Source organism: Humulus lupulus, chromosome 3, assembly GCF_963169125.1.
Source record: "Humulus lupulus chromosome 3, drHumLupu1.1, whole genome shotgun sequence".
Taxonomy (NCBI): domain Eukaryota; kingdom Viridiplantae; phylum Streptophyta; class Magnoliopsida; order Rosales; family Cannabaceae; genus Humulus; species Humulus lupulus.
Window position 1 is genome coordinate 156,633,013 of NC_084795.1, and position 12,691 is coordinate 156,645,703.

Below are 12,691 nucleotides of genomic sequence, written 5' to 3' on the forward strand. Positions count from 1 at the left end.
AAATGTAACAAACCCCCCATTTGTGGGAAGAATGAGAGATTCCCGCATATCTTGTTGAAGTTGTTTATGGGAATCTTGACTTAGTCTCCTCTAGCTAGTTGATCCACCTCCTACTGACCACCCATGCAAGTGCTGGTCGAACATGTGCATGGTGGTAGGACAAACATTTGTTGGTCGGACGTGCATGGTGGTAGGACATGCATGGTGGTAGGACATGCACTTCTCTCCTTTAACATGGCACTCTCCTCTAGCATACCATGTTTCTCCTCGGACCAAATCCTTGGGGTCTCCTAGGACCACCCTCTTGGGGTCTCCTAGGACCACTCTCTTGAGTTCTCCTCGGATGCACTCTCCTTAGCTCTCCTAGGATGCACTCTCCTTAGCTCTCCTAGGATACATTCTCCTTAGCTCTCCTAGGATGCATTCTCCTTAGCCTCCTAGGATGCACTTTCCTTAGCTTTCCTCGGACCAAGGTGCACTTGGCTTGGTTATGACATCTTTCAAGCAGTCCAAATTCTTCTTCAGTCTACCGGGTCACTTTATCACAACTCTGAGGAGTCAATGTATTTATTGACTATTTAATGTGTCTTTTACGGACCATGTACTGCCATTTGTCACCTTTATTGTCACGTCATTGATCTCCAATTTTTGGGTATAACAGGCTACAAGCCCAGTATGATTATCATAATCATCATTTGATAATGTATACATGCATTAATGAGTTTTTTTGCTGAGCCTTGGCTCACGGGTGCTATGGTGGTGCAGGTAAAGGGAAAGAAAAGCTCACCAAGCCTTGAGTGGAGAGCTTAGGTGGTGATGTGTACATATGCGACTGCTTGACCACCACGGCCAAGGTGTTTCTTAGGGGAACTAGGGGTTAACCCTATATTTTGCCGGTTAGGTCGGCGGGTTGTAATTTTTACACTGTAATGACCATTTTGGATTGTAAATAACTTTGTAAACGTTTTCATGGGCCCATGTACAGTTTTATGTTTTAAATAAAATATATCATTTCCTTTTGATCGAGATTTTCACCGTAGCCTTTTAATGACACCTAGATGCACGCTTATAACCAAATGACTCGTTTAGCGAGTTAAGCACGGTTTAAAGTTCACAGTAACGGTCTTGGAGTAACCATGGCGTTACAAAATCGAACTCGCTCCAAATGCTTGGCACCTATTATAATTTCATTATGAGTGAATAAGTCCTCATTTCTCCACCTGTTAATCTTATTGAGACAGAGCATCGTCACTGAGACATCAGATGGAATTTTGCACTCGTCTTGAATCCTTTTAAAAGAACTGGCACACCTTTTCTCCCATGCCTCTAAGGGATTTGGTTTGGAAGATCTCGAAGAGCCTTGAGGTGTTATTGAGAAATAAAAGAAAAAAAAAATGAGAAACATGAATTATCTAGGGTTAAGGAGATTTTGTAAAGAGGAAAAAAAAATGTTTCTAAAATTAGAAATTTTCAAAATTGGTAAAGTGATTTTCAAACCTTGGAGCACTATTTATAGGAACAAATATGTGCAAGGAGAAGAACTTAAATTGAGCAGTCATTGTGTGATAAGATTGAAGGGAAATGATGGTTTAAGAAAAGAGTCATTGAAACAATTCTCAAGAATTGTACTCAAGAAGTATTGTTTGGCGCTTCATATTCGTCCTAAGAGTGACATTTGGCATGTCTCTTCTAAGGACGAGGGGCAATTGTAGAGGGATAATTTTCACCACATAGTTCACTTTCCTATTTAAGAAACAATACAAAAAAAAAATACACCTTTTCATTCAAATAAGAAACAATATAAAAAAGAGAAAAAGCAACAGAGAAAGAGGAGACATTCAGTTCATCTCTCCGCAATTGTATAAAATTAGAGAAAAGCGTGTGAAGAGGGATTTAAAGGGCTGCCACGTGGACTAATCACGTTAAGTCTTTCTATTCCTTCTCTTTGCATTATTTTTTATAAATAGATGTTGGAAGGACCCACTTTGGGGGATTTTTGGATTGATTTCACTTATCATTAAGTTGCCAAATTATCGAGTGGACCGTAACAGACTTATGCAATGGAGAACCTTTTTGCATGTACTCCACTTTTGGTTCTCACATCTAATTCAACCAAATAACACATTCATCATATTGATTAAGTCAACCAAATGTGTAATCTAAGAGTGCAGCATCAACAGTATTATTCCTAAGAAGATCTTTTTGGAAAGTTATTGTTGAGCGAAATTTACATACAAACACATTGCGATCTTTTCCAACCAACGATGCTCTTAGATTGTTCAATGTTGTCGCTAAAAGAAATAGAGAACCAGGTGAAAGTGATGAGATTAGTTCTTATCAAGGAGATCTCCAAGAGCAATGGTCATACCAAAATATCTATAAACTTACTATAGTTCAATCTCTTTTTCTGGAATCTCCTGCAATCAATATGCTGTTAAGAGAGTAGACTACCATTCCATGACTTCGGTACTCATTTTTGTTCTTTGTTTGAATATGTGGGTTATATTTGAAATGGGGGATTATAGATTATAATGCGCTATCTCATGGATACTCATATTAACTTAATATGCATTTCTTAATATTAAATTTTGCTCATGGATACTTTCTCTCTCATTTAAATCGTTCAACAGAGAAGTAATCCTAGCTACATGGTTGTATTGTTTGTGATATTAGTATTTGTGACTTTAAATTCTCAATTGTAGATTGAAATCATCACTTCTTGTTGCTTTGACAATGAAAAAAACAGACAGAAACTATTGTTCTCACATTATATATAAGCCGATATATGTATATATACAATTCAGCCACCTAGGCAAAGTTATATGATGATACCCCAAGTAAATAGAAACAAATGTTTGAAGGTCTAAGAAATTGCCATATAAGTTGAAACAATATTGATATAAGTTCAGTTTGGTCTGTGAACACCATCATTTATCATAATAACATTACATATAAATATCATATAAAAAAAACTACTCTTGGGAATACTCCACCCTTAACTTTAATTTTCAAAACAAACCATACTATTCTAAAGTTCGAATCCCATTTCCACCTTCACTGTTCGAAAACAATGAGTGTATTTGTTCTTTCTCCTGGACCATGCAGCTTTTCACCAATGACCTTTTCACTTTTCTCCTCTATCCCCTGCAAAGAATACGAAACAACTTAAAGTTTAATGAACTCAATCTAAATGATTTCAAGCAATTAGAACAATTAACATAAAGATCATTATAGTTACCATGTCAGCTGCAAGCCTGAAGGGGTCTTGTGGCATGAGGAAACGCCGGCGAATGAGGATGATGGTGATGGTGGTGCTGATGCCTTAATGGAGTGACAGCTTCAAAAGCTTCAACAAGCAATGCAACCTTCCTCTTCCTTGCTGGAGCGAGCTTGGTGACGGCTTGTTGGAGTGCATAATCGATCATCCATTCGTCAGAGTTTTTTCTCTCGTCCATCACCTGGTGCTTCAAGTCAATTTTCTCTCCATCCGGGTCTGCCACAACAGGCAAGTAATTTGGTTCTCTTGGGTTGATTTCTCCTGTCGTTTCAACTTCCAAATCTTTGACTCCTCTCCTGGATCTGTTCCACCAGTTGCTCAGTTCTTCTTGACCATCTTTCAATTGATCTAGACGTAAGAATGTTGTTAATGATCTATTCTTTTGCTGCTCTGTTTTGTTTTCCAATTCCTTGCCTTCATTCTCGTTTTTGTGACCTTCTTCCATCTCTGGTGGATTTTTCTGCTTTTGATCTTCACATTCATGGAAACTCTTCAATTGGGTGTTCTGGTTTTGATCAATATATTGCTCTAAGTTACCTGAATTGATCCTTTCTTCAACCTTGGGTGCCACTTCTTCATTGGGTTCAGGAGATGAATCTGGAGTTGAGATTTCTTCAAACACTTGTTTTTTTTCCAATACATCACTCTCTTCATCTGTCTCTGAACTCTCATCTGTCTTATGACTTCCATTTTTCCCTCCGTTTGTTTCATCAAACTCCTTTGACTCATCTTGAAGATTGTTACAAGAATCTTTATCTGTCAGCTCAGTAAGATTGACAATATTTTCTGCTTCATCTACTTTAATTCTCATTGTTGATGTTGCAGCCATGAAAATGTGCATAGAATCTCGCTCGCCACCTTCTCCAAATATTTCTTCTTTGCGGTATAAATCTTCATACTCGTCGTCAGTGCAGGAAGGTTGGTCTAAATCTTCATTCCCAGATTCTTGAATCCCTATTTCTTGCTGTGTAGCGTTCTCTTCAGCAAGTCCTTCAAAACATTTTGTTTTCTGTTTACCTACTTCCAATTCATAGTCATGAATCGTATCAACATCGCAGGTACTAAGAATTTTTAATGAGCACAGGGATATTGATTCATATTTATCATTATTTTCGCTTGAGTTATCGGTTTCATCTTCGAGATCTGCATCAAAACATTTCCCCTCTTCCCACTCCATATCAGTAACTTCAAAGGTACTTTCACTTGAAAAGATTCCTTCAGTTTCTTCTTGTTCCGACATTGAAGAGTAGTCTCTGTCTTCATAATAATTTCCTTCTTCAGAAAAGATTACTGCCATCCCCAGAGATTCATCTGTGTCAATCTCAGACTGTGGTGATCCGTCTGATAAGATCTCCACAACTTGTTTTTCAATATAAACTTCTCTTGCTTCCGCTTCTGCTTCTTCCTCCACTTTTTCTTCATTTCCACCTTTTGTAGAAAGTGATACAAAAGCAATCTTTTCCTCACCATATTCCTTAGTTTGAGGATAGATTTCTATAAAGAAATCAATCCCTACATTCTCTGCAGCTTCTTCATTTTCAAGCTTTACCACCTGCAGGGTCTCAATTTTTTTCACTTCCTCCTCAGATGGCACCATTTTCCCCTTTCTCGGGCTCAAAGCTTGAACTTTCATTTTCTTCTGTGTCTTCAACGAACGTCTTCTAGCTGACAAGAAACACTTGAATGTAGGAAGAGGAGCATGAAGATGGCCATTTAGTGAACAATACTTATATGGGCAAACCTTCATGATAGAGGATCCGTCGGACTCGGTTCCTCCAGGAGCAAGAGTCAGATAAGATGGAAACATGGAGTCCTTGAGAGTTGAAGAACAGGTTGGTCTCTCTACATTGACATCATCAGTAGTACAAAGGGCAACCGTGGAAGATTTTCTCATGGCTGAAGCTGGTCTTGAGTGCTTAAAATTAGGAGTCTTTGTTAAAGTCCTAACATGCTTAGAACTAGATGATGCTTTATTTGAAGATTTTACCGGTTTTTTGTTATTAGAAGCCGAAGTAACAACTTTGGAGGTACCGGTATTCCGAAGACTACTCACCTGAGATTGCTGCCCCTTTCTGGCATCGAAACAGCTAGTGGACTTCATATAATTAGGGGAGCCATATGCGGTTTTGATGGTTGTCGGCTGCTTGTGTTGTGGAAGTGGAAGTACTGTTTGTGGTGGAAGCTTTCCTGGCTGGCATATGTTGACCTGTTTGAGGATCAAAGTTGAAGTTGATGAAGAAGATGATTTCAAGCTCTGATGATCATAATCAGAAAGCTTGAAAGATTTTGATTTCTTCATCCTTTTTTTCTTCAAGTCAGGCCCTCTCTTTTTCCCATCTTGGTATTGGGATGAGGATGGTTTTGCCAAGCTCATCAATAGCTTCTGATCATGGTTCCTTGAACGATCAGCTTGGATTCCAAGTTTATCAGGAACCTTTCTTTGAACCATATTCTAAGAAAGAAAAAAAAATGACCACAAGCTAAAGACAAGTAGAGAAGTTGCTTTAACTTTGTTTCCTTTGAAAATAGGTAACAAAAAGCTGAGGAAAAGAGATCCTCCTCTTATTGGCTTAGTTTGTGATTTTGGACATGGAAGATTTCTTTTGAAAGTAAAAAGATTCTTGGAACCCAAACAACCATATATTCTTCAATTCTAATAGGTCTTGTTTTTTTTTTTGCTGTGCAAGGATAGCTGCTTTTTATATATATATATATATATATCTTTTATATAATAAGTGTGCTGAAATTTTTTTATGTTAGCGGTTTTTTATTTTTTTAATGTTAATTTTAATAGAATATTCTTATATTATATATATATATTCTATATAAAATATGGGTAGATAACAATTTTTTTTTGTTTTAACAGTGTTCTTTTCCTTAAACGTTAATTGAATATTTTTATATTTAACAAAATATTTTTATATTTAACAGTAAATTGTAAACTTGACTTAAACTTAAATAAAATAAATAATTAAATAAATTAAAATATGATATTTTTGAAATATTGTACAATAATAATTATTTAAAAATAATGAAACTATATATTTAATAACTTAAATAAAATTTAATTAAACTTAAACTTAATAACATATTAAACATATAATATATAATCTTTTGTTGTCACTGCCCAATTTAAAAACTACAACAAACATATAAACTTAAACATAAATAAATAAATAAAAATATAATATTTTAAAGATATTTTATGATAATTTAAATAATTAAATCATATTTATTTAAACATAATAAATGCATACATATCATTTTTTTTATCTTATAAATTTGTGTGATAGCTTATTTTTTATCAAGTTATTGAAGCTCTTTTTTTCATCAAATTCACCAAAGGACATTGTAATATACATTGGAAACTAAAAATAGTTGATACATATATACTACTGTTTATACTATAACTTTTTATATTCTTATTTTATTTCTATTATTAATTTCTTTTTAAATATTATTGTATTTTATATATATGTCATGTAGCCATATACAACGTTGTTGTTGACCGCGTTTTTGGCCAACGACGAGTAGACGTCAAAACTACAATGAACCTTCATGAGAAAAATACAACACAGATCATTTTATAGTGGTTCAGCCCCAATTTATTGGTAATAACCATCCACTTGGAATTGTGATATATATCCTACACTTAAGATCAGATGAACTTGAACCAACTAAGTTTTTTAAGTGTAAGTAGGAAAATACATAGTTTCTGTCTCTAACTTTCTTAGAAAATGCCCCAAGAATCCCCAAGTAACAGTCCCAAACTAGAGAGTTTTTCTCAGTCTCCAAAAAATCAGATCCCACTAAATAATGTCATGAGCCATTTATTTATAGGCTCATGGATCGTACATAAATATCTCCCTTTTACCGGGTCATTAGTTCTTCCAACAGACTTTAATTAATAAAATATAAATAAATCTAATATTGCAACAATATGGCTATTATTCCGGGATATCTGAGAGATTCCCGCGGTAGTTGAGAATGATTCGGGTTGAAGCTGTTACTGATGAAATAGGCAAGCACCTCTCGTAGGCAAAGCACTCCTCTAGCACACCTCTGGTCTAGCAAAACACTCTACTGGTCGGGCAAAACAAATGACTGGTCGTCCATGCACTCCACCGGTCGGCCAAATACTTCACTGGTCGGCCAAACACTTAACTGGTCGGACCAACACCTCACTGGTCGGACAAGCACATGACTGGGAAGACAAGCACATGACTGGTCGGACAAGCACATGACTGGGCAGACAAGCACGACAGACAAGCACATGACTGGTTAGTCAAAAATCCTTATCGGTCTGACAAAATGTCTACCAGGTCGGTCAGATCACTTTATCACAACTCCGAAGAGCCAATACATTTATTGACTATTAATGTGTCATTTATGGACCATGTATTGCCACTTGTCACTCCTATTGCCACGTCATCGAACTCCAATTTTTGGGGATAACAGTTGTGTTTAAAAGTCATATATGTAGAGATTATATGTGGAGATTATATATAATTTATTCTATTATAAATATATATATTTTTAAAAACTAGTGAACCAGTTTTTATTAAAATTATAAACAATGACCCTGTTCGGTAACTATTAAAAAATCAATTTTCTATTTATTTAATAAAATTTTTGAAAATAAAATTAAAAATTGTGTTCGGTAACCGATTTTTACTTTTTATTTTTTAAAAATTTAATTAAAATTTGAAAACAGAAATTTCTTACTTCTAAAATTTTTTAAAACAGATTTCTCAAAAAAAAAAAAAAATTAAACAGAATTTTGTCTCCACATTACTCTTCACGATCTATGCTCTCTCTCTTCTTCCTCTCCCATGATGTCTCTTTTATTTTTTTTTTGAACAAAAAAAAGTTTCCAAATGCATTTTTTGATTTTTGTTTTCAAAAATAAAAAACAAAATTGGTTACCAAACACATTTTTAAAAAAAAAAATCAAATAACAAAACAAATTTTTATTTTTATTTTTGTGTTTAAAAAATTAAAAAACAAAAATATTACCAAACACTACCTATATTTATAATTTTAAAACTAAAAAAACGTGCATTTTTGCAGTTCCTTGTACTTAGTAGTTATATATATATATAAATATTTATATATATAACTATTTAATACAGCATATGAAATTTGAATACTATGGCGATAAGAGTATGATATTGACTTTTACTAGCAGGTTGTTTTGGGCCCTTGGTTTGTTACGAATTATATATATTTTGAATTATATAATTATCATGTGACATAAAGGTCTCTACATATAATACTGACTTCTTTAATATTTTTATTTTAAAATAGAATTATTATAATTTTTTTAATGTATTATATTAGTGTCTGATTAGATGTTCTAACTTAATCTTTCTAGAATGACAGAAAACACCCTCTACTATTTAGATAAGGAAAGGGGGATATGTTGTACGTAAAATCTCAACTAACTGTTCAATCATTGTTTTGAGATAAGCTCTAATGGAGACCCCATTGCCATCTTCATCCTATAATGCTCCCACAATTTTTTATTATTTAATTAAATGGGTACATATTAATGAAGGAATAAAACAATAGAAACTCGATTAATGGAGAGAAATTAATTTATTTTCATAAATTGCAATAAAAATAATTAGCTTGAATGTTACTGTCTAAATAGTTATATTTATATGCATAACATGTTTGGTATGCCTACTTTATGAGCCAAGTAGAACTAATAGAAGTTACAAACTTATGGTAACATGAGATGATGGCTATAGTATAAAGCCCCATCCCTAATTTTGTTAGTGTAACACTAACCAAAATTAATTAATGAAGCCAATTGCTTGTGTAGTACATTACCTTCTCTTAATTTTTTCTTAAAATAATCTAGGATATATATAGAATGTTGATACACACTATTTATATATATCTACAATGTTGATACATATGAAAAATCATGATAACAAAAATTAGATCAGTGTAATATGGTAATTCTACATAGTAGGACGACATTAACAAATAAGAAGGGACAAAATTGCTGCTATATAATTTTGATGGTGGGGAAGGGCACCCAAACGAAAAGGAGGTTTGGACAGTTGCACTATGCGAAAGATAAGCCAATGGTCGACAATTATGGGCTACCAGGTGGGGCATACGATGGGCCGAAGGTCCACATTTATTTTACAATTACGCTCCTCTTCGCAATCCCCAATGAAAAAGTGTGCATTTTAAAAAAGAAAAAGTGGACTTGCCATAAAGAAGTGGAAAAGAAAAGAGCGGGCTTTTTTAAGTAAGGAGGAAATCTTCGATCTATTTACTCGAAAAATATGATAATTTTATTTTTTATAATTTGTATATAAAAATTTATTAAAATTTTTTTAAATATGAGAAACATAATTAGTAGTTAGTTAAAATATAAAAATGCTACAAATTTTTTTATTATAGTTATATTTTCTTTAATTTTGAAGGTAATTTTATTTTATTTTTTTAATTTTTTATTATTTTTTCAGTTATTTTTTCTTTCTTTCATTTTTCCATTTTTTTTCTTTTTCTTCTTTTCATTTTTATTAATTTATCTATTTTCTTTCTTTCACTTGTATTGTTTTTTTTTTCATATTTTTTCAGTTTTTTTTTTTCATTTTTTCCTTCTATTTTTTCTTCAATTTTGTATTTATTATTTTCTCCTTCAATTTTTTTTTTCACACATATGCGATTTTTTCTTCTTCCATTTTTTCTTTTTTTTTTTATTTCTTTTTTTTTTCATTTTTTTCTTTCCATTTTTCCATTATTTTCTTTTTCTTCTTTTCATTTTTATTTATTTATCTGTTTTTTATCCTTCGTCGTTTCTTTTGTTATGTTTTTTTTCATATTTTTTTAAATTTTCTTTCTTAAGTTTTTTTCCCTTCTTTTTTATTCATTTTTGTAGTTATTCTTTTCAAATTCCATTTTATTTTTTTGCCCTTTTTTTCACACATATTTTAGCAATACATTATTATTTTACTATATTTTTATTTATTATCTTTTATTATTGTAACTTTTTTTTATAGTTTTTTCCACTCTATGTAAAAAAAAATCAAATCAATTTTTTCAACATTTTCCTTTTACTGTAACCCTTATAGGAACACCAAAATTTTGAAAGAAAACTAATAAAGATATGAAAACGTGAATGAGTAACCAGTTCCTCCTATGGGAACATTCAAATATAGAAAAAAAATTATATGAAGAAGATGGGAGAGAAGGGAAAAGGGGGGTGGATCTGATTTTTTTTTCTATCTTCAGGTTAGTGGTAACTGGTTACCTTCTCGTTCTTTGTGTGTATATTTCTGGTGGTAATTGGTTACCTTCACGTTCTTTCTATGTATATTTCTAGGGGTAACTAGATACCTTCATGTTCTGATGTGTGTGTATATTTATGGGTTTTCTATGGTAACTGGTTACTAATGTTACTAAAATCATAGTTACGTCTTCTTCATTTTTTAATGAAGTGTTATTCCTGTTTTTCCATCAATTTTGATGTTTATTTTCATATTTAATATGAGCAACTCGTCACCCCTCTTTTGGTAACTGATTACCCCTCTTATGCTAGAAAGTTAATTCTCTCAGGATAATTGGTTACCCCTCCTAGTACATGTTATTTAACCTAGCTCTAGGATTTTTATTTTACATAACTGTCAAAGATCAATCAACTAACTAGTTACCTTACCCATAATTTGAAAAAAGAAACATACAATCTAAAAAAAAGGAAAAAAATATTTATAATAAATCAAAAATAATTTTAAACACAATTTATATTACAAAAAAAAAAAATTGCAAAACAACCAAAGAAAAATTTAATATAAAAATTATAAAAATAACAAAGCTAACAAATTAATAATCAAATTACAAACATACCATTCTAAATTAATAAACTTTATTAAGATAAAACTATGGCATAAACCAACTTTTATACAAAAATATGGGAAAATAAACTCATAAAAGTGAAAATTCTTAAAAAAAAAAGCCATAGATTAACATTTTTTTTTATTTTTAAAAAAGGCATATTTTTGCAAACTATTAAAAATCTCATATGAAATTTAATTTCCTCCTTTTTTATTCATAATTTTGCCTATTGACCATACTCTCTCTCTCTCTCTTTTCTTGGGATCTTTACAATTATATACTGTACGCCCTAAATATCCACTGGCTATTAGCGAGCTGAGAAAGGGCATAATTATATTAACCACGTGGATGCCATGTACCCAGAGCTGCTGTTACAAGGTCCTACCTCTTTAGCTCGAGGTAACCAAAGGCTTAATGAGATTACTAAGGAGTCGGGTCAGAAGTATGGACACCACGAGCTGAGACTGCATCAAGCTCGAGTTACGAGCTTGAGTTGGCACCTCTGACCTTTTATAAAGTCAACCACGCACTGTAAACGTGCATATATCAGACATCACGTGTCTGATCCATCCCTGAATTCTCGGACACGCAGCATAAACGTGTGTGTTCAGGCACCCACGACTGGGTTGGGCCGTGCGGCCCATTATCCCCCTTACCTATTGATTAGACCATACTTCATTGTCAGGTTTTAGGAATTAATCATGAATGTCACAGAAGTGACATGATGGGTAAGAAGGTCACGGGATGACCTCCCTTGCCAACCCCCAGGTGCCCTCTCCCTATAAATATGGAGACCCTGGGAGTTGCAAATGGTTGGATTTTAATTTGTAAAGAAATACCCTGTAAGGAATATCAGAGAGATATCAATAATATTGGCTGGTGGACTAGAATGATTTTAACCTTTGAACCACCTAAAAAAGTATTCGAGTTATAATTTTACTAAGAGATCATTCATCTATTACGGTTCATTATTTAGCACTAATCCCACTCTTTATTCTATTAATTATCTATTGCCGAAGAACCGCATCAACAGTTTGGTGCTTTCATTGAGAGCCTGTTAGATTGGTGCTATCGCAAATACCCAACCATGGTAGTCACTCGCTCAAGACATGGTAACGAGGCGGACCAACGTGATGGGCAGGAGGCCCATCATGCCGCCATGTCCGATGATCAGAACCCTGAGGTCCAGTAGCGGCCGGGAAAGCAGCCAATAGACCAAGACGACACTGGAAGTTCGGCTCCCCGGCTGCCCAATCCGAACCCAGATTTTTACACGGCGGTGGAAATGGAAAATGCACAGTTGAGGAGTCAGCTGGCGAAAGCTAACCAGCAGATTCAAGAGGTTTTGGCCCGACTACCTCCTCTTACAACCGACGCTAACATCGGAAAGAGGCAAGGTGAGACTCATAAGTCCCGCCGGGGTAATCGGTCCAGGCCCAGTCGGTCGGTCAGACCCCCAACATCAAATTCTACTCCCACATCGCACCACCGGGAAACCACTTTTGAGGAACTACCTAGGGCCGAGCAGCAGTACAGTTGATCGGTCCGGACCTCAACTCC

At 33.9% G+C, this 12,691-nt stretch overlaps 1 protein-coding gene across 1 annotated transcript; it reads right to left on the bottom strand.

Moving 5' to 3' along the window:
* Positions 1-2,852: 2,852 nt before the first annotated feature.
* Positions 2,853-5,898, bottom strand: LOC133823239 (calmodulin binding protein PICBP-like). Its single transcript, XM_062255900.1, has 2 exons — positions 3,239-5,898; positions 2,853-3,144 (listed from the first exon to the last, which is right to left on the bottom strand). Exon 1 carries the CDS (start codon positions 5,724-5,726, stop codon positions 3,243-3,245), a length of 2,484 nt encoding a protein of 827 aa, XP_062111884.1. The 5' UTR covers positions 5,727-5,898; the 3' UTR covers positions 2,853-3,144; positions 3,239-3,242.
* Between the last annotated feature and the right edge of the window lie 6,793 nt (positions 5,899-12,691).